Source organism: Trichosurus vulpecula, chromosome 1, assembly GCF_011100635.1.
Source record: "Trichosurus vulpecula isolate mTriVul1 chromosome 1, mTriVul1.pri, whole genome shotgun sequence".
NCBI lineage: Eukaryota > Metazoa > Chordata > Mammalia > Diprotodontia > Phalangeridae > Trichosurus > Trichosurus vulpecula.
The window spans coordinates 300,956,706-300,979,441 of record NC_050573.1 but is presented as its reverse complement, the minus strand read 5'-3'; the positions used below and the strand labels follow the sequence as shown (position 1 = coordinate 300,979,441).

At 35.4% G+C, this 22,736-nt stretch overlaps 1 protein-coding gene across 3 annotated transcripts in view; it reads left to right on the top strand.

The window, feature by feature from the left end:
- Positions 1–22,390, top strand: part of IMPA1 (inositol monophosphatase 1) — a 43,227-nt gene extending 20,837 nt beyond the window's left edge. For all 3 annotated transcript variants that reach the window (XM_036741006.1, XM_036741005.1, XM_036741004.1), the window contains 8 exons: positions 106–174; positions 739–872; positions 3,642–3,746; positions 9,470–9,515; positions 11,996–12,104; positions 14,181–14,289; positions 19,579–19,730; positions 20,845–22,390. In XM_036741006.1, coding sequence (XP_036596901.1) covers positions 112–174; positions 739–872; positions 3,642–3,746; positions 9,470–9,515; positions 11,996–12,104; positions 14,181–14,289; positions 19,579–19,730; positions 20,845–20,960 — 834 coding nt within the window. In that variant the 5' untranslated portion in view covers positions 106–111 and the 3' untranslated portion in view covers positions 20,961–22,390. The remainder of the gene's footprint in view (positions 1–105; positions 175–738; positions 873–3,641; positions 3,747–9,469; positions 9,516–11,995; positions 12,105–14,180; positions 14,290–19,578; positions 19,731–20,844) is intronic.
- The last annotated feature ends 346 nt before the right edge of the window (positions 22,391–22,736 follow it).

Sequence of the window (22,736 nt, the reverse complement as noted above, 5' to 3'; positions counted from 1 at the left end):
AGAGGATTATTTTGAGGCTAACTTTTGAACAGCATATTCTTCAGCTAGATTTAGGACTTTTGGGAATTTGTAACTATTTTACATACTATCTTTAAATATATACAGGAGAAGATGGCCGATCCTTGGCAAGAATGCATGGATTTTGCAATATCCCTAGCAAGAAAAGCTGGAGAGGTAAATTGGATCATATATATGTGGATGGGTACACAATTTATGTTATTATTTTAAATGAGAGTTTTTAAAAAAATTAATGAAGCTCACTTTTCTTTTGGCTAAATATCACTTTTGAATTCAAAGAAATAAATGTTCCACCTCCTGGATTAAAAAACTACTACCGTGTATGAAAAGATAACAGAGCTGAGACTAAAAAAGGACTCAGTTTTAGAAACTCATGAATTTGTAATTATTGTGTCTTAGAAAGAGCCTGGATTAGTAATCAGGTGATATGATTTTCTAGTCTCAGCTCTTCCACTAATTAGCCATGTGCCTTGGTAAATTACTTTTTTTCTCTTGCCCGTTTTCAAAATCTATAAAATAAGGGAAGTGGTCATCTTTAAGGTTCCTTCCAGCTGTAACCTTGCTTCCATGACCTCCGAAGGCTAATTTTATGTAAATTAAGAGTTGATATTGTGGGTAATATTGAGTACTAGTTTCATGTTTCATACCATTTGTGTTTTTTTTCTGGTTTGAAGTTACTCATCTTTTTTTCCATGTGTGTACTAAAAACAATCTCTTTAGGTGATTCGGGAAGCTTTAAAAAATGAGATGGCTGTCATGATGAAGAGTTCTCCAGCAGATCTGGTTACAGCCACTGACCAAAAAGTTGAAAAAATGATGCTTTCTGCCATAAAGGAGAGGTTTCCTTCTCACAGGTATTTCTTCAATTTTAAGTATAGAAATACAGAGTATAAATAATGCAGAAATGGAAGCAGATGGAGGCGTAATTAAATTCCTTGGAACTTTTTTTGGTTCTATGTGGAGACCTCTGGTGAGGAAGTTTCTTGTACCAATGCAGTTTGGAAGCTATTTTGCCACTTAACACTCTTAGAGTGTTGCTTGTGGTATTGAGTAGTTAAATGACCTACTTAGGGCTGCACAACTAGTGTGTGGGAGAGGTGGAATTTCAACCCAGCTCACCTTGACTCATAGGCCAGCTTTCTATCTGTTAGGCTCTGTGGCCTCTCCATTGAAACTTTGCTGTCATATTGTTTGCAATGGAACATAATTTAGTTTAAGACCTGTCTGTCTATCTTTGACACTTGAAGGAAGCTGGAAGGGTCATGTGGACAAATGGAGCCTTTTGTTCGGGGTAGAGGGGGAAGAAAATGACAACTCAAACACATTTTACAGGCTGAAAAGCACCTAGGAGAGAGGAAGAAGTTTAAACTATTAGGGAGGAGGGAGATGAGTTTCAAATCAAAGCAGGAAGACTTTCATGTTGTAGGTAGAAGGGAATGGCTTTATGAGAGAGAGAGAGGAGCGAACACTCACTTACCCCCATGCAAGTGATTCAAGCCTTGGTTTCCTTTACCAGTATCTATTTGTAGCTGCAATCACAGCCTTTTTGCATGAACCAAAACTGTACCTTTAGCTATCAATCAGTAGACATATATTAAGTATCTATTGCGTTCCAGGCAATACTGGGCTCTGGGGATGACAGCACGAAGAGGGAAACAATTCTAGTAGAAGTTGGGAAGAAGAACTTTAAAAAAGGATCACAGAGTTAGAGCTGGAAGAGACCTGAGAGGCCTCTGGTCCAATTCCCTCATTTTAAAGAGGAGGAAACTGGAAGACAAAGGTGAAATGACTTGCCCAGGATAATTATATTAATTAGCTACATGATTCAGTCCCCAGATTTCTCATAGCATTTTGCCTGGATCTTTGCTTTGCATTTATCTGTCTCCCCCCTTTTATTAAATGTTATATCCTTTTTTCGTGTCACCATGAGGTAGCCCTGTACCAGGCCTATCCAGGCGAAGTGAATGCTGCTGAATTGAACTGAAGTACAAAAGGAAGTTTTATAAAAGGACTGAGACCCCATTGACAGAAGGCACATAGTTATTTACTTGAGACGCCTCCTCATTTTAGACAGATCCAGGCCAAGTGTCATACGCACAGTACCTTGAGTGGTTGGTTTCATTTCAGGCTGATTCTTGTCCCTGTGTTTTTGATGTTCTTTTTATTTTCTTTTTTTGTACCTGATGCACTTTTTAGCCCCTTGAACTCTGACTCACCTTAAGTTTGCATTTATGTTGAGTCCTGCTGTCTAAGAACTTAGACCATCACAGAATGGGATCTGTGTTCTTGCAGATCTTCCACAAATAAAAGGGAACAATAGTAGAGGAATGTGCAGGCAGAAAGAGTGCTGATTATGGGATCAGAGGAATTGTTCAAAATCCCAGTTTGGCCACTATAACCTGTTTGACACTAGGCAGGTCGTATCTCAGGCCTCCATCTAATCATTTGTAGAAGTAAGACATTGAACTAGGTGCCAATTACAATTCTAAATCTTTGATCTAAGTTTGTGAGATTTTGTGAGAGTAGACTGTTGAATTTGTGAAATATTTTTAGGTAAATGAAAGTAAAGTGAACTTGGTAACATTTGGTATTCTTATCCTTTTTTTAAAATTTTTAAATTTTTAAAAAATTTGTATTTATTTTTAGTTTGCAACGTTCATTTCCACAAGCTTTTGAGTTTTAAATTTTCTCCCTCTCTCTCCCCTCTCCTCCACACTCCCCAAGATAGTATGCAATCTGATATAGGCTCTACATATACATTCATATTAAACCTATTTTCATATTAGTCATGTTGTAAAGAATTATTAGAACCAATGGGAGGAACCACGAGAAAGAAGAAACAAAACAAAAAGGAGAGAGAAGAAATAGTTTGCTTCGATCTGCATTCAGACTCCATAAGTCTTTCTCTGGATGTGGATAGTATTTTCCATCATGAACCGTTTGGAGTTCTCTTAGAACCTTGCACTGCTGAGAAGAGCCAAGTCTATCAAAGTTAGTCATCGCACAATATGGCTGTAACTGTGTACAATGTTCTCTTGGTTCGGCTCCCCTCACTCAGCACCAGTTCATGTAAGTCTTTCCAGGTTTTTCTGAAGTCCACCTGCTCATCATTTCTTATAGCACAGTAGTGTTCTATTATATTCACATACCACAACTTGTTCAGCTGTTACCCAGTTGATGGGCATTCCCTCAATTTCCAATTCTTGGCCACCACAACAAGAGCTACTATAAATATTTTTGTATATGTGGGTCCTTTTCTCATTTGTATGATCTCTTTGGGATACAGCCCTAGAAGTAGTATTGCTGGTCAAAGGATATGCACATTTTTATAGCCCTTTGGGCATAGTTCCAAGTTGCTCTCCAAAATTGTTGGATCAGTTCACAACTCCACCAACAATGCATTAATATTCCAATTTTCCCCCATCTTCTCCAGCATTTATAATTTTCCTGTTTTGTCATGTTAGCCAGTCTTATAGGTGTGATGTGGTACCTCAGTGTTTTGATTTGCATTTCTCTAATCAGTAGTGATTTAGAGCATTTTTTCATATGACTAAGATTTATTTAATTTCTTTCTCTGAAAACTGCCTGTTCATATCTTTTGACCTGATATTCTTATCCTTTAGTTTCATTGGTGAGGAATCAGTGGCTGCTGGAGAATATAGTGTCTTGACTGATAATCCCACATGGATAATTGATCCTATTGATGGAACTACTAATTTCGTTCATAGGTATGTGTCACTAAATTTTTTGCCATGTTTTGTGAGAATCAAGTGAATTAATGAGTATAAATGGTTTTGTAAGCAGAGGTTCTATATAATGTCAGCTATTTATTTGTCATTGTTATTAACAATTTTTTGTGTTGTGTGCTGTTGGAGTTTTTGTTACAGAATTCTAAAATTTTTAACATTTCGCCTTTTAGAAATATCATTGTCTTATTTAAGCTTCTTCAAAAAATAGCCAACTTTTACAAAACAATGTTTAACATTGTTGTTTTTGATAAATACTATTTGATTTTTCTCAATCAGGAATGTAGTTATTAGGGTTATAAAGTTGTTGTATTTGTCACCAAATTGTCCCCTGGCTGTCCCAGATTCCTTCCTAGAACCAAATGAAAATTTAAATATGAAACAACATGGCCTCCCAAAATTTCAATGTCTGCTGAGAGATTAAGGGATTAAAATAAAAATTTGGGGAAGAGGTTAGTAGAATAGACTCAGAATCTGGAAAGAATAATACAGTTCAGAAGGAAGAGTAAATAGAGGAAGGGATTTCAGGGAAATATTACTAAATATTAGATAATTATTTTTAGATAATATTAAGATAATTACTACTAATGAGAATCAACCTTATTTTCCTTAATTGAGTAGGTTTTTTTTGTTGTTGGGCAGGTTGGGGCAAGCAACTTACACTGGAAAGAGCATTGGCTCAGGAATCAAGAGACCTGGGTTAAATCTTTCTTTTGACAATTATTACTTTTGTGACTTGGGCAAGTAATTTAGCTTCCATGGGCCTTAGTTTCCTCATCTATAAAATGAGAAGTTGGATTTGATGGCCTTTTGAGGTCCATAAGGTCCATTGTAGTTGTCAATCTATGACCTTTGTCACTGTCTCTCATCTCTATCTCTACATATACATATGCATACTTGGCATACAGTGGTTGTCTTGAGTTTATATAAAACTGTAAAATATAAACCCTTCTTAGGTTTAGGATATGTCTGGAATTGAAGATCCTGGGTTCAAGTGCTGGCCCTTTCACTTACTGCCTATGTATATGACCTTTGTCAAGTCATTTCATCTCCTTGGGTCTCAGTTTCATCATCTATAAAAAGTAAGCCTTAGACAAGGAGACTTCTGTTGTTCCTTCTGGCCCTGGATATATGAACAATAAATAGCCTCAGAGGAGAATGTGTTTCCTAGACCTGTTTCTAATGGCCAGGCATGTGCTGGAGCCAGCTTCTCTTGATTCTTGAGAGCCAATTGCTGTATTTTCAGCATGAGCACTTACGCCTCAGAAATTGGCAAATTCTACAGATCTAGGCTTAAGTTTCATTGATAGAACTTAAGAAAGCAATGGAGAAAATGTCAGTGTTCAGATTGAGCTTAAGAATGTGTTATGCACTTCCCCCACGCCCCTTTGAAGGCTAGTTGTTAAAAATTTACCAGCACACCTCTGCCAGAATCCTTCTGCCTTCTTTGTTGTTGTTGTTGTTGAACTCCTTTCAGGCATGATCTCAGCACTTTCCATGTTTAATCCAGTTCTAACTTAATTAGTGCTCGTGCATGTTTTCCTGCTCTTGTCCCTCTTCTGAGATAGTAGTTGATATCTACATGTTAATATTGTTGTGCTTCTATAAGTTAAGACTTTTTTTTGGCCTGGTCCTGATTTCATCAGTGCAGGGCTTTCTGGTATGGCAACTCTCTCCAGTGATACAAGTCAACAATTTGTCTGAAATGTAGTCTTAGAGAATTTCCTGGGGGTACTGAGAGGTTAAATTGTTACATAGATATGTGCCAGAAATAGGATTTGAATCCAATTCTTTCTGACTCCACTGCCTCTCATAGAGATGACTACGGAATGCTAAATAGCCAGTTCTAATTCTTGTTACAACTCCTGCGAGAAGTGGCATGTTGGTTCAGCAAAGCCAGCAGCAGTTTACTCAGCAAAGTTCAGTGTTAATCCTAAATCTGAGTTATGTTAAATACTGGGTATAGAGTGGTAGTATTGATGATTTGCTAGAATGTAAAGAAGTCTTGTTTTGAGATGTAAAATTACAAGAGAAACTAGTCATTTTACCCTCCTAATAGTTTAAAGTGATTCTGAAAAGAGGTTCAGTTGTAGTGGCAATTTATTTGTCATCTTGTTGAAGACAGGTCAGCAAGCATTTATTAAGTGTCTACTGTGCACCAGGCACTGTGCTAAGTACTGAGGACACAAAAAGAGAAAAAATAGTTCCTCTTTTCAAGGAGCTTACAGACTAATGAGGGAAAAAACACGCAAACAGTTACGTACAAATGATATATACCGAATAAGTTGGGAGAAGGCACTAAGATTAAGGAGTACTGGAAAAAACTTCTTGCAGAAGTTAGAACTTTAGTTGAGTCCTGAAGGAAACCAGGGAAGCCAAGAGGCAGAGATGAAGTGGAAAAACATTCTAGATGAGGGACAACCAGTGAAAATTCCCAGAATCAGGAAATGGAGACTGGTGTCACTGGATTGCAGAGCATGAGGGTTGGGGTGGAGAGGAGTAAGGTGTAAGAAGACTGGAAATTTGGGTGCCATATTCTAAAAGTCTTTGCTGCTGCTGCTGTTTGTCCTTCATTGTTTTTTTTTTTTTGGAGGGGGGATTAGCCTTTTTTTTTTGTACTTCATTCTTGAAGAGGACTATGTGTCTTTAAAAACCAAACAGAGGATTCTATATTTGATCCTAGAGATAATAGGAAGCCACAGGAATTTATTGAATAGAGGAATGTCATAGTCAGACCTGTACTTTGGGATGATCAGTTTGACAGCTGAATAGAAGAGGAATTGGTTTGGGGAGAGACTTGAGGTAGGGAGACCAGTTAGCAGGCTATTGCAAATAGTTCAAATGTGAGGTGATGAGGGCCCATACCAAGGTGATGGCAGTGTCAGAAGAGAGAGAAGGGAGTACACACCAAAGATGTTATGAGCCTTCAGGACTTATCAGGACAAGATTTGGCAATCGATGGGATATGGGGTGAGAGAGAGTGAGGAGTTGAGGATGACACCTGGAAACCTAGAGAGAAGAGAGTATCAGAGAAGAGAGAGGGATCAACAGAGTCAAAGACTAAAAAGAGAAGTCAAGGACAGAATGAGGACTGAGGCAAGGCCATTGAATTTGACAACTAAGAGAGTAACTTTGGAGAGAGCAGTTTAAGTGGAATAATAAGATTGGAAGCCAGATTGGAAAGGGTTAAGAAGAGAGTGAGAGGAAAGTGGAGGAGTTTAGCTACAAAGCACTGAAGAGATATAGGATGATAGTTAAAAGAGATAGAAGGATCAAAAGAGGGTTTTTTCAGTATAGAACAGTCATGGACATGTTTGTAGGCAGTAGAAAATGAGCCAGTAAGAGAGGGAGAGATTGAAAATAAGGGAAAGAGTAGGGATGAGAGAAGGGGCAATCTTTTGTAGATGAGATAGAATGAGATTACTTGAGCAGGTAGAGGGGTAAGCCTTGGTAAGGAGTAAGGCCACTTCATCATGTGAGACAAGGGTGAAGGGTGACAGAAGGCTTCTGAGTGATAGGGGATGAGAAAGAGGGAGTTCATGGTGAATGGCCTTAATTTTTTCTGTAAAATATGAGACAAAATTTTCAGCTTGAGGAGTGATTTTCTATTAGTGATCTTTTCAGTCACTTAAAAAATTTTTTTTATTTTTTTTGGTTACATTTTAAGTTCCAAACTGTTTCCCTCATTTCTTCCCTCCTTCCCTGTCCCCACCCTACTCTAGAGAAGGCCACCATTTGACACAGGTGTGTGTGTGTTTGTGTGTGTGTGCGCGCGCGTGTGTGTAAACCCATACCATGCATGCTTCTATTTATCACTTCTTTCTCTGGAGGTGGATAGCATGTTCTTTCATAGGTCCTTTGTACTTGATTTGAATATTTATAATAGATAACTTAGTTGTTCACAGTTAATTCTTCAAACAAAATTGCTGTTCTTATATAAAATGTCTTCTTGGTTCCGTATGTTCATTTCACTCTCCATTATTTCATTCACATCTTTCCTTGTTTTTCTAAAATCAACCTGCTCATCATTCTTGCAGCACAGTAGTAGTCATAGTCATATACCACAACTTGTTTAGCCATTTCCCAGTTGTGGGGCATCCTTCAATTTCCATTTCTTTACTACCACAAAGAGAGCTGCTATAAATATTTTAGGACATATAGGTTCTTTTCTTTTTTCCCTGATCTCTGTGGGAAATAGACCTAAAGGTGGTATTGCTGGGTCAAAGGATATACACAGTTTTATAACTCTTTGGACATAATTCCAAATTGCTCTTAAGAATAGTTGGATAACTATTCCACCAACAGTGTATTAGTATATCAGTTTTTCCATATCTCTTCCAACATTTGTCATTTCTCCCTTCCATCATTTTAACCAATTTGACAGGTATCAGCTAATATCTCAAAGGTGTTTTAATTTGCATTTCTTTAATCAATAATGATTTAGAGCATTTTTTATGAGTATGTATTGCTTTGATTTCTTCTTCCAAAAATTGCCTGTTATATCCTTTGACCATTTATCAATTGGGGAATGGCAATGACTCATATTCTTACAAATTTGGCAAAGTTCTCTATATATTTGAGATATGAAACCTTTACCTGAGAAACTGTCTATAAAATTTTCCCCACAATTTTCTGATCCTGGCTACATTGGTTTTATTTGCGCAAAACACTTTTTAATTTAATGTAATCCGAAACTAACCATTTTATATCTCATAGTACTCTCTATCTCTTTGTTTATTCATAAATTCTCCTATCCTTAAGTCTGATGGGCAATATGTCCCATTGGTCACTCTTTTAAAAAATTCTTTTTTTTTGTTATTATGAACTTAACAAACATGATCACTTTTTTTTCCTTTTTTTTGGAGGGGGGAAGGCAGGGCAATTGGGGTTAAGTGACTTGCCCAAGGTCACACAGCTAGTGTGTCAAGTATCTGAGAGCAGATTTGGTGTCAGGTCCAGTGCTCTACTCACTGCGCCACCTAGCTGCCCCCATGATAACTTTCATATACAAAGAAGCAGAAAAAGAGGATTATAAATGAAATTGTGAATCTTCTTTGTGTTCAACCATTAACAAATTCAAAATGTAGTTCCAAAACTGCCCTGCTTGTCTTTGTCTCCTTCTGAAATTTCTTTTATTCTCTTTTGTAAATTTGAAATATATTTTGTTGATATTTTTTCTTTTTTTTTTTGAAATCACTATCACTGCCCACTTTTTTTCTCCTCAGATTCTAAAAGTTCTCCTTTGTGATAGATAAGTATAGTTAAGTAAAAGGAATCCGCACATTAGACATGCCTAAAAATGCATATTTCATTTTTTGCTTCTAGTTCATCACTTCTCTATTTATACTTAATATACATCATTATACTTGGAAAGAATTAGTTTTTAAAAATTCAGTAGTCCTAAGAAGCAGATAAGGAAAAATTAGCTTTTAATTTAAAATAAAGTCAGAGTAGATCAAGACTATATGTGGAAGAAGTATGTTCCCAAATTTTATTAAGTTATTTTAGAATACAGCTAAAAGGTTATTAGTAGACATTGTATCATACTGTGATTTTTCTTTGGTAGAAAAAAGCACATAATATTTTGTCTTTTTTCTGTATTATTTGAAGCTGTTAACATAGAGTTGTGCATAGTCTTGCAAAAAGGTCTGACCAAAAAATCTTATTTATTTGGAATATTTGTTATCTTTTTTTATTTTTTAAAGATTTCCATTTGTAGCTGTTTCCATTGGCTTTGTTGTGGGAAAAAAGGTACGTAGGCATTTGAAATTTATAGACATTGAAATCTGTCTTGAATTACGTATTATTATTTCTTGGGAAATGATTTCTGAGTTTTATTGAAATTAAATTTGGGCTAATGTATATGTATGAACAATATAATGGTACCTACTTAGTATTATAAACAACAATAATTGTTAATTATTATTACATATCTTTACAATGAAGAAAATTAGAATTAGCCTTCAAATATTTTAATAATTTCTGAGAAAAATGTATGGACTCTTTGCTTAGTCTAAACCTGTTTGTTTAGTTTTGTAAATGAGAGCTTTTTAAACAAAGATAAGGAAGGATTGACTTCTGAGGTGACTTGATATATTTTAAATGGATATAAAGGATTTCTCTTGACTAGGGAGTATTATGAAACATTGGAATTAATTTTTATGTTAGGCCTTTGTCACCAGATTAATCTATAGATATTCATTGTGCACCTTTTACCTACAAAGTATAATGGGCATAAAAAGAAAGACCTGGCCCCTACTTAGCAGGAATTTACAATAAGTGAGGAGATAATACATTTATTCAAATACAAAGCAGTATGTAATAAAATAGGAACTGGAGATGGTAGATACAAGAATTCTGATGGAGAAGAAGTGGTCTAGACTAGGATAATTAAGGAAGGATGCTATTTGAACTGTATAGGATTTGAAATAGGTAGAAGTGGGGATAATATTTGAGGAACAGAAAAGAGATTAGAAATAAGGGCACAGAGGTGGAAAAATAAAAGGAATGTTCATGGGAGGGGCACTCCTAGAACAGCTTTGCTAGAATGGAGGGTTTATATACACGACTAATGAGAGAGAAAAGGAAGGTAGGGAGAATAGACTGTGATTTAGAAGGGATCTTGGAGGGCATCTAGTGCAACCACTTCAGTTTATACATAAAAAAAACAAGCTTCAGGGATGTTAAGTGGTTTACTTCTTGACAGAACTGAGATTTGAGCCTTTGATTCCAGTTTTACTGTGTTTAACAATGTATCTGTATACAGTGTATCTGCCTCTTTTATTTTGGGGCCATATTAGAAAGGATTTTGAATGCCAAGTCAAGGGTTTATATTCTGGAGGAAATAACATGAGCAAATTAATATTTTAGGAAGATCATTCTGGTAGCAGTAAGTAGCATTGATTGGAGAGGTGATCCCTTATCAATCCATGCATAGATTATTATGGATTATTCCTTTGGGTCCCCTCTCATTTATCTTAGTTCCTCAGATAGATTGTAAACTCCTAAATTCCTTTTTATTCTCTTCATAACCTACCATATGTAGTACTTACATCAGTCAATGAGCATTTATTAAACTCCTTCTGTGTACTAGGCACTGTGCTAATCTCTGTGGGGGATGAAAAGAAAGTTCTTGCTCTCAAGGAGCTTCCATTCTCATGAGGGAGATCACATACAAATAGTAGGCTCTCAACGAAAATACACTGACTGATTAATAGTAATCAGGCCTTTGGAACTGGCCAACTCTTATGTATTAATGATTGGTTTAGGTAGGAAGCTTGGAGGAAGCTTCAGGAAATTTCTATAACTAGTTTAAGCTTAGGGAGCTTGACTTACAGAAGTAATATGTGTGGGGCCTAAACTTCCAGTTTGGAATCATGGATAAGGGAAGACCTTCCCTCCTAAACTTTTCAATTTATAGGAAGCCAAGGGATAGAAAGAAAGTGAGGGAAAGAGGTAGGATCCAGGAGAGGGTACTTTTCTAGGAATGTGGCAAGAAGCCTTGGAATGGGCTGGAGGGTTTAAATTTTATTTTCACATCTAGGACTAAATGACCTCAAGATCTTTTCAAACTCAGACTTGTCTAGAAATCTACATTTTAAATGTCCAGCATTTAAGTCTAAATGACTTAGATTATTTTATTTACCATTTATTTATTGACCAGATTATTTTATTTAAGTAAACACATGGCAGCATGGAGTGGTGGATGAAATGCTATGGTTCGAGAAAGAAAAGCCAGAGTTAAAGGCCTTCCTTTGATATTCTGCCTGTGTGATCCCTGACAAATCACTTAACATCTCAGTGCCTCAAGCAGTGCCTCTTGTTCTGAATTGGTAGAAAGAGTTTTCTTATTTATATACATATATACGCATATATATGTACATATTTGTATTTGTATATTTAAATATTTCTCAACATGTACAAAATTTTTTAACATTCATTTTCTTAAAATTTTGAGTTCCAAATTTTCTTTATCTTTCCTGTCTCTCCCTCCTTGAGAAGGCAAGCAATTTGATATTGATTATACTTGCCATGTTGCAAAAGAAAACAGACAAAAAAAATAAGAAAAAAAGAAAGTAAAAAAATCTGCAGTTTTCTACAAAAGTAAAATTACTGGTCAGATCACCAAAACAATTACATGTAAATATATTCTCTTGCTACTGAAGATTTTCTTTAAGAACAATACACACTAAATTCAGTGTTATACTTTTGTAATTGTTTCTCTTCTGTAGATGGAATTTGGAGTTGTGTACAGTTGTATAGAAGATAAAATGTATACTGGTAGGAAAGGAAAAGGGGCTTTTTGCAATGATCAAAAACTTCAGGTATCAGGACAAGAAGGTAAGTTTATTAGGTAATTTTTTGGTGATAGAGAAAAATAGATGATCAGTTCAGAAGGCTTTGAATTGCTTTTATTATAATATTTTGAATTCTCCTAATGATACAGTTCAGTAAACATTAGTGCAACTATGTACAAGGTTTTGCTAGAAGCTAGGAATAAAAAAAATGAAAGTGACATGATCTCTGCCCACAGGAAGCTTCTAGAGTTTAATGAGGGGAAAAGATAATAGATATATGCATATGTATATACGTACATACATATATATATACACACATATACATGCACATATAAAATTAAATATAATAAAGAGTAAAATGTAATAAGGGCAAAGCAAAGATCTAGACAGAGTCTGTAAGAAAATTTAAAAAAGGGAGAGATGATTTCAGTTAGTGAAATCAGGGAAGGCTCAATCAGCAGATGTTTATCAGGCACCTATTATGTTCCAGACACTGGGCTTAGTGCTGGGGGGCTATACAGATAAGGATGAAACAGATATGATAATACCTGAACTGGGCTTTGAAGTATAAAAAGGATTCTAGCCAAAGGCTGGCAAAGATATAGGGAGGTGCATTCCGCTCATCAGTGATGAATTGTGTGAATGTGTGCAAGGGGATTCTGTGGTATAAGATTATTGATTTCCTTCCAGTCTTTTGGTGTTTTTTCTTTTTCCTATTTCTAGCTGTGGCTCAGCTTTTAATACCAGTCATGGAAAGAAAGAAAGCAAATATGTTTTGGAATTGCCCTAGCCTGTGCAACTCAACAGCAGTGCAATGGAAAAACACTGGATTTGAAGTCCAAATCCTAACTTTGTACTGTAGTTTGCTACTTGTGTGACCTTTAACAAACTACTTTATTTCTCTGGGCTTCAGTTTTCTTGTCTTTAAAATAATGATGTTGGATTAGATGGATCCCAAAAGTTCTTAAAAGCTTTAAATCTATGATACTAATTTAAAATCTTAAAGTCTCATGCTGCTGTTTTATGGAAAGTCTGTATATAAATAGCACTTTAAAGTACCAAGTGTTCAGAATGTTCTAGTTCAAAGTATTTGCTTATTTCCCACCTCAGAATCTATCTATGTAGACAGATGGGTTGTTTCCTGTGCCTTTTGGGGAGGGGTTGGGATGCTAGATTCCTTTTGAGAATTATAAGAACTATCACTTGGGTATTGCTAAATATGGACTCCAACCAAAGTTGTTTGCAGGCAGTGCTACAAAATATACAGTGAGATCATATGGAAAGAAGGGATTAGGACAAATTATGAGTGAATTTGAACTTTTGAAGGTTTATCATTAATTACATTGTTTCTACCTAGTCATATACATATTCAGTATGTTCCAAAGGTCTTAGTGTAATTTTAAGTTTTATTATGCACAGTTTCCAAGCACTGGGATAACTAGTACCTGATAAAGAGGAATCAGTCAAGCATCCGTGACTGTATTGATTACAGTGAGTTATCCTAAGAACAGAGTTTCTGCCTGTGCCAACTACATAAATAACTGGGGTCATGAGGCAAACCAAAGGGTTTAGGATGCTTGTAATTGTTATATGGTTGATGCTTGCTCAGTGCCCATGGGATCCAAGAATCACCTTGAGTCCTGCCTGTGGGATGGATAGATATTCTGATTGTTACTTCAGCAAACATGACCTTGCATGACATTTTCTTTAGCTAACTTTAGTAACTTTAGGAAAGTATACTCCTTTCTGCAGAATTAATTTACGAATTCTTATCATTTAACACACTCTAGTTAGATACATTGGTATTGTGTTATATAAATATATAAACCTAGAAATAGTGAACACAAATCCAGTCTTACATGTAAAATGAATCATCATTCTAACTTTTGTAGCCCATAATGTTCCATAAGAGATGGATGGCTATACAATGTTGGTTAGTCTTCTGTTAAAAACAAAAGAAGTTTGTAGGCTAAAATGCAGACATGTTTGAAGGAAAAAAGTATAAAGGGACTTAGGTCATAATTTAATCTGAATTGCAAATGGATAATTGTGTCTTGTCCCAAGTTTAAGATTATGAAATTTCAAGTTTCTAATGTTCCTCTATTTTTCTTCCTTTTAGATATTACTAAATCAGTTTTGGTGACAGAATTGGGATCTAGCCGAGAACCGGAGGTTGTAAAAATTGTTCTTTCAAACATGGAGAGGCTTCTTTGTATTCCTATTCATGGGTAAGGTATTCTTATCTTCTATTGAAAACTTCAGAGAATTCTGACGTTTTAGGATAAAAAATGATTTTTTTTTTCCCCAGAAACTGTAGATCTTAACATAGTAAAGGTTAAAATGTGGTTTAGTTCTTATTCAGTCATCTTGGAATGTTCGTGTGGAGAAAAAGCTTAAAACTAATATTTGAACAGTTACAGAATTTTTCCTTGAATATTTCAAGGTAAAAGCTTTTAAAAATATTATTTTAAGTGCATTTTGGTTTTATTTAGGATTCAGGGCTTCTCAAATTTAACATAAGTGGCTTTAGGAAAACTAACTTCTTCATCCATTATGGCTCCTGACAATTTCTTTAGAGTTGATGTAAAAATAAAATTACTGAATAATTACAAGTTTTTGTAAGTATTGATTGTTTCCAACTTTGCAATCTTACCAGATTTTAGATTGGAAGGGAGCTTTGTGATCATCTAGTCCAGGGCCGAATTCAATCTGCATGTTTGTTTTAAATATAGAAACTTGTTTCTTTTCACAACTATTATGCGGGTAGTTGTTTACCTTTACAAAGATTAGACTACCCGATAACATATTCATTTGGAGATAATTTACTTTGAGGGATTGCAAGAAGCTCAGTGATCTGTTTCAGATCGTTAATATAAATAAGGCAACTAAAGCTTAGAGAATTAGTTACAGGGAGAGATCTTCTCTCTGGACTTCAGTTTTCTTATCTTTAAAATAGTGGTAAGAGGAAAATGACCTACATCACCAGATTCTTTTGAGGAAAGAATTTTGTAAAGCGTAAAGGACTATGTAATTGTGTGTTATTGTGGTTATTATACCAAACACCTTCTTGAAGTGATGGCTTCTGTGGCCAATTTACTCTGACCTGCAAAGTATTATGAAAGAGCAAAGTATTTCTACTCTTAACTTTTTACACATAAGTATGAATTCTGGTGGGGTAGGACAGTTGTTCAGTTTTAGTGCTTGGATTTGTTTAAAAAGTTTGTCAGTTCCCCACATAATAAGGCAAGGTGGCAAGGTGGTGAATCCTTTGGCACCTTGAATCCTTTGAATTCCTTTTGGAGTGTGTTTAGAATCAGAGAAACTATGAGACCATCAAGTTCAACCCACATTTGGAAAAAAAAAAAACCCTCTCCAACATACCTGACAAATGGTCATCCAACTTTTTACTGAAGACTTCCAATGAAGATAATGATAATAAGAGTTAGCATTTATTTAGTGCTTTAAGATTTGCAAAGCACTTTATGTATGTTATCTCCTGGCAGCCCATTCTAATTTAATAGCTCTAGTTGTTAAGCACTTTTTCCTTATTTCGAGCCTAAATCTGCTTCTGTGACTTCTGCTCGTTGCTACTAGTTCTATCATTTGGAGGCAAGTAGAACAAGTCCAATCTCTTTTCATTGCAGAGGTCTTTCAAACATTGAAGATAACTGTCATGTCCTTTTCTCGTCTCCAATTTAAGCATATTCTGCCCTTCAGTGATCTTCACCTGACATGGCCTTGAGACCCTTCACCATCCTGGTCACTCTTCTTTGAATGCTCCACAGTTTATCAGTATTCTAGGCAGCTAGGTGTCACAGTGGATGGAGTGCTAGGCCTGGAATAAGGAAGATTTTCCTTCAAATCCAACCTTATTCACTCAATAGCTGTGTGACGTTGGACAAGCTACTTAACCTCTGTTTGCCTGTTTTCATCAGCTCTAAAATGGGAATAGTAGTAGCATCTACCTCCTAGGGTTATGATGACGATTAGATGAGGTAATATTTGTAAAGCACTTAGTACAGTTCCTTACAAATAGTAAGCACTATCCTAATGCAAGCTATTGCTATCTAGCTAGCTTCCTAAGATATGGCACCCAGAAATGAAATTAGTACTGCATATATCTTCTGATGAAGACAACACAGGAAGACCGTTTTATCATATTCCTCTTTCTGGGCACATGGTCTTTTTCAGTGCTGACTTAGAGCATACCTTTTGCTTTATCAGACTTGATTTGTTTTGAGTTTGCAGGCTACCAAAACTCTAGATCTTCTTCATTTTTACAGTTACCTAGCTACAACTCCCCTATGTTTTGCTTATGTATTTTTTTTTAAAATTTAGCTGTAAGATTTTAAAAATTATCACTATTTAATTTTATCTTCTTAGATTTGACCCAGTGTTCTAATCTAGGGCTGGGGAACCTGCATCCTTGAGGCCACATGTGGCCCTCTAGGTTCTCAAGTATGGCCCTTTGATTGAATCCAAAATTCAGTCAAAGAGCCTCACTTTTGAGCCACACCTAGAGGGTGTAGCCTTGAGGCTGCAGGTTCCTCACCCCTATTCTAGTCTCTTAAGATCTTTTGGGAACTTGAGTCTAATATCAAATATGTTAATGATGCCTCTTAGGTTTGGATATGATAAACAGTCATTTATGCCTTTATCTAAGTCATTGTTTAAAATGTTAAAAACCATAGAACCAACCACAGATCTCTACGGCGCTCTACTGTAGACCCCCTCATAAGAGCTGGTAATAACTACTCTTTTCACTCAGCTCTTCAATCAGTTCCAAATAGACCTAATTGTACTATTGTTTAGCCCATATGTCTTAAATGCTTGGCTAAAATCTAGGTAAAATTATATTTCATATTTTTCTTGTCTGATAGTCTAGTAACCCTTTCAAAAAATGTAAATGATATCATGCTGGTGTGACCCGTTGTTGATGAATCCTTTTCTAGATAGTCACTAATCATCCACAGACACACAACATTTGAGAATTTGGAAGGGGCTTTTAGTGGCCGTCTAGTGTCTATGTAGCCAAAACCAATACCTACTATACCATTCCTGACAAGGTATCTGTTCTCAAAAGTGGGGGAACTCTCCACTTCTTGAGGCAATCCATCCCACTTTCTTAACAGTTCTAATTTTGGGGGAAATCTTCCCTGCTATCAAACCTAAATTTACCCCCTTTGCCACTTTACCTTTTGCCTCTGGTTCTGCCCTGTGGGGCCAAATAGAATGAGTCTAATCCTTCCATATGACAGCCCTTCAGATACTTGATTACAGCTACTATTTCTTTCTGAGGTATTCTCTTCTCTGTGCTGAACATCCCTAGTTATTTAATCTGATCCTCCTATGACATGGGTTCAAAGCCCTTCCACTTCATGTTGCCCTCCTCTGGATTATCTATGGACTGTTTTTCTTAAATTGGTGCCCCGAAATGAAAAGAGTATTCCAAATGAGGTCTGATGAGGGCCCAGTATAGTTGTATTATCACCTTCCTCGTCCTGGACACTGTTCTCTTAATGTTGCCTTGGATAGCATTAGGTTTTTTGGTGGTTTTTTTGGCTACCCTTTCACACAGCTGATTCCTACTGAGCCTTCAGTCCACTAAAATCCCAGATCTTTTTCTGAACCAATGTCTAACCATACCTTTTCTATCTTATAGTTATGGATTTAATTTTTTGTTTCTAAGCCCAAGACTACATTTTTCCCTATTGAACTTTATCTTATTAAAGTCAGGCGAGTCCTGTAGTGTATCTGTTCTGTTTCTTTTGACTACGGCAGCAATTCTATTTAATAAACATTTATTAAGCACCTACCATGAGCCAGGCACTGGGCTAAATGCTAGGGATACATGTAAGAAAAAGAGAGACAGTCCCTGTTCTCAAGGAGCTTACAGTCTAATGAGGGAAAACAAAAGAAAGCTGAAGAGAGAGAGAAAATCAGAGGGTACCTAGTGTCAGGTTCCATGGAGTTTTAACCAAGTAAAGCCAATGATGGAAAATGGAGAGTTACCTGGAAAGTTCTGAATCCTCTATAAAGGAAAACTTTGGAAGGAGTTTATTGCTTCATCCTCTAGCCCTGCAGTCAGAAGGGAGAGGCTACAGAGGGAGTTGAAAAGGTATTGAGTAAACTGTCGGTCTGCACGGTGATAAGATTTTAGGTCAGAAGTTCCCAAACTTATTTGCCCTCTCTTCTCACTAGTTTTTAAAAAAATATTGTTAATAAAAATGTTTTTATGTTGACATATAAATTGAATTTGTTATTGTGAATTATTTTATATTATTATAATATATATAATATAATATATGATTAATATATTATTATATATGTGAATTATTTTAAAATTTATAAGTTTTAATTTATAACATGGCAAATATTTATAAATATAATTCATATTAACAAAAGCCCTTTGGGTCTTAAATAATTTTTAGGAATATAAAGGGGTCATGAGATCAAAAAGTTTGGTAATTGCTAGAATTAGATAATCCAATTTAGTATCAAAATCCACCATGGATTTCATCCCATTAACATATGAAGTCAAATTTGACTTCTTGTTTTAAAACCTCTAGTTCCTCTTATTTTTTCTGAAGTTTTGGGCATTTGTGCATAGACATTTGGGCATTTGATACTTTTAATAAATTTATAGAATTTTGCCAAGAATTCAAAGCAAGCTTAGAGTTTGCAGATTCCACTTGCCTTCTCTCTTCCCCCTTTTTTTCAAAATGGTGATGATATTTGCCCTTATCCCATTCTACATTACTCTGACCCTGAGCTATCCTTATTTCTAAGATTTTCTCAAAATGAAACAAAGCCTTATTTTGTTATTCCCTTTGCTATTTTATCTTTGATTCCTTTGTTTTTAGAGTAATGCTACAATTCAGTCAAGAATGACTGATCCTGTGATACCGTGTTGCTTTTTAAAGTTTATGATTTTTTTTCTAATTATAAATCAAAGATTTTCAGTGTCTAAAGCACTGGCATTTCTTATAATCCAAGATCATATTTATATTTTATTACTTGTTTATATATTATATGGTTAGTGATATGTTTCATGTATATCAGTAAAATGAGCTAATTTCATGTTTGATAGATCTAAAAGTATGTGCCAACTGACAATCTTACTGTTATATTCCTATTAGTGGGATTTAAAAAAACATTTTTATTTCTTCCTAGCAACATGTTCTCACTGGTTAGTATTAATATTACTAATACTGTTAGCAAAATACTCTCATTAGTTAAACCATATTTAACCGTTAGTTAAACCATGTTAAACCATATTAAATAATTTAGTTTTGTTAGGGTCAACACCTGTTTCATTATTTTTGTAGAATATATACACATCAGGAAATGATACACTATTAATCTTTCTTGATATTAGCCTTAATGATCCCATGGATGGATGGATAACAAGTATTTCAGGTGGCACTCCATAAAGTGAATTGAGGATTGCAAGAATGATCTTAAAGGATGTTTTTTGTTTTTCTGTAGTAAATTTTGTTTAAAATATTGTGTTTTAGGATAAGGGGTGTTGGTACAGCAGCAATAAATATGTGCCTTGTTGCAAGTGGAGGAGCAGATGCATATTATGAAATGGGCATTCACTGCTGGGATATGGCAGGAGCTGGTGTTATCATTACCGAAGCTGGTGGAGTACTTTTGGATGTAACAGGTAAATTATATGGTGGTAGAGAACCTTTAGCCTGTTTTCTGAGCTTCCTTCCACAATTCACTAATCCTTTTAAATGCTTGATGGTTTTTTGGTTTTATTTTGTTTTATGCTGGCTTCTTTTATGACTTTGTCCAAATTCCACCTTCTGTATGAGGCCTTTTCTGGTCCATTACCACTCCCTGCCTCCCGTATTAGTTTCTTTCCTTGAGATTATGTCCATTTTACTTGTAAATATCCTTATGTCCATAATTGTTTGCTTGTTTTCTCTCACTAGAATGTGAGCTCTGTGAGGGTGGGATTATTTTTGTCTCTTTTTGTGTCCTTAATACTTAACACTGTGCCTCACACATAGTTAGTGATTAATAAATGCTTGTTGACTGATTGCCCAACTATTACCTTGGGGAAATCAATTATTGGTCATAAAACCAAGATAATAAAAAGCGTGTGGAAGGCTAGTGGTGGCTCTGAATTGATTCATAGATTTATGTCTGTGCTTCTCAGAGTGAGTGGTAGCCCTGGGATTTTTGATTAATTCCTTTGGGGTCATAGAGACTTGTTATCTCCCAAAACACTTTTGGGTGAGTAGTTGCAGTGAGTTTTATCTGAATTTGGTGAACCAAATTCTTTCACTTACCTCCTTTCTCTTTCCTTTCTAGTTTAAGATTTGCTTTGCATAAACAAAGAACTAGAACAATAGAAGTCAAATAACTGTTTTGAGCTAATAAATTGTGAATTTTTAAAGTCAAAGGTAGCTAAGGGGTCAGGGAAAAGAGTCAGCAAGAGAATGAAAGGGATGGAGGTAGAGAGATGTGGAAGTTTGACTGTCACATATGTCTTCCTGGACACCAAGGAGATGAGAAGCTTGTATAAATCTGTTTTCCAGACTTTGGTATGGAATATTTACTGGGCATTTGTCTGTATCAGATAAAGTAAGCAAACCTTGGAATCCCATTTAATGCTAACATTTAAGCACCATGGGTGTATAGGAGGATATATTTTTTAGAACTGGTAAGCCATGAAACACTGTAACTGATTGTACTGTATGTATCCTGATTTTATTTTGATCCCTCCTGTACTGCATGTGATTCATTGATGTACTTGATTTTGATTTTAGGGGGACCTTTTGACTTGATGTCACGGAGAATAATTGCTGCAAGCAGCAGAGCCTTGGCAGAAAGAATTGCCAAAGAAATCCAGCTAATACCTCTTCAGCGAGATGATGAAGAATAATTGAGATGGTTTGAGTGGATGATTTAATCGCGAACTGCTTTTCCCCATGTCACATGCTGGGGATTGCAAATTATTCAAATCCAGCTGCAAGTTGAGCTTAAATGTGTAGTGCCTCTTTCGAAAGTATAAGGTTGATTTTAAACTGTCCTTGATTTCAAGATTATAAAATTAGAATTTGCTTACTTAGCAAAGTACAGAAAAGCATTCTTTTAACTTCTTTTAAGTGGTTTTATTGGGAGGAAGGAATACATGGAGGGGAGGAGGAAGAACTCCAAAATAAATATGGTTCATAAAATATTCACTATCAATTGAAATAGGGAAAAACTGTGGAGGAGCTTCTGGATATGCTGTCTTCAGAATATCCTATTAACTTGATATTTTAGATATTTATGTGCCCTTAAGTTAAAAATAAACTTCTTTAGGAAGAAAATGTTAGGGCTGCAAAAGCCATATTTTATTGAATTGTATGACTGAAAAACTAACTTCTTCCTTGAATCATAATGTCTTATGTAACATGGATCTTGAATCTTATTTTGAAGGCAACAATTCAAGGGTCAGAATAATTGCTGAAAGGATTGAATTGAATAGACTTTATTTGGCACTAGAGTCTAGTTATTATTAAGGGGAATTTGCTCAGTGACTAGATATTTATCATTCCGTATAACCATATTCCATTTAGGGATATTTGAAATTAATACAGATTTTGTGACTACTCAATAATTGTGCCAGTCATAGGGAGAGTTTATTTTAAACTCTTTGTTAACTATCCTACTGTAGATTGTCAGGAAAAGGCTATGCTTAAAGGATGCCAAAATAAGCATTGAAAAAATTAGGAAAAATCCCCTGGACCATTTTGATGCCATTTTGATCTTCCAAAGAGTCTTTTATTTAGTTTGGCACTTTGACTGATTCTAGTCATATTGGTTGTTTTTGTAAACATTGCAGTGCAAATAGAGTAGTCTCATATTGACCCCTTTGGTATCCTCTAAAAGTAGTTCTTCTGTTCCACTTCCAGCAGAATCTGTAGCTTCAACTTTCTTCCACAGTCTTTGGCTTCTTTCTCCCACTCATAAAAAGGAAAATTGCACTGACTAATAGATATTTTAAAAGGATTAATTTATTCAAGGCCATAATCTGAAATGTGAATGGAATGTAGAAGCTTTGTGTTAAGTTAGTGTGTGTTTCATATTTGGTAAAGTTAAAAATGTTTAAAGAGTTCACGGTGGGGAGTTGTATTCATTGTCTTGTATGTTGAATAGGTGATACTAAAATATAAGTATTACAAGTGTTGTACTTGTACATTGACTAGTATAAGTACTTAAAGCATCATGTACTGTATTATTCCAGGATGGATTTGGTTTTTTAAAAAAATTCGGTTTGTTTTAGTTATAAATATTACAAATGTGGAATAAAAAATATTGATATTTAAATTCAACATTTCAGTGACATTTATTAAGGCATTAATGACTTTGTACAAGGCATTGTTAGGTTCTCAGAACACAAAGACAAAAGCCAAAAATCCCTGTCCTAAAGAAAATTGTTAAAAGGTATATTCAGATTTTATGGGAGTTTTTTTAATGAATAATGTAAATATTTTGAACCTCGCAGTTAATGAGATTGAAACTGCAATCCTTTTCCTGTAATGCTTCTCTTTTTTGTAGTCCTGTTTTCTTCATTAGGCTATTAGCATACATATGTTCTGTTCACCATCCACTAGCCCACCAGTTTCTTCCAATTAAACATTTTTATGCTAATGAAATAGGTTCTCCTTTGGCT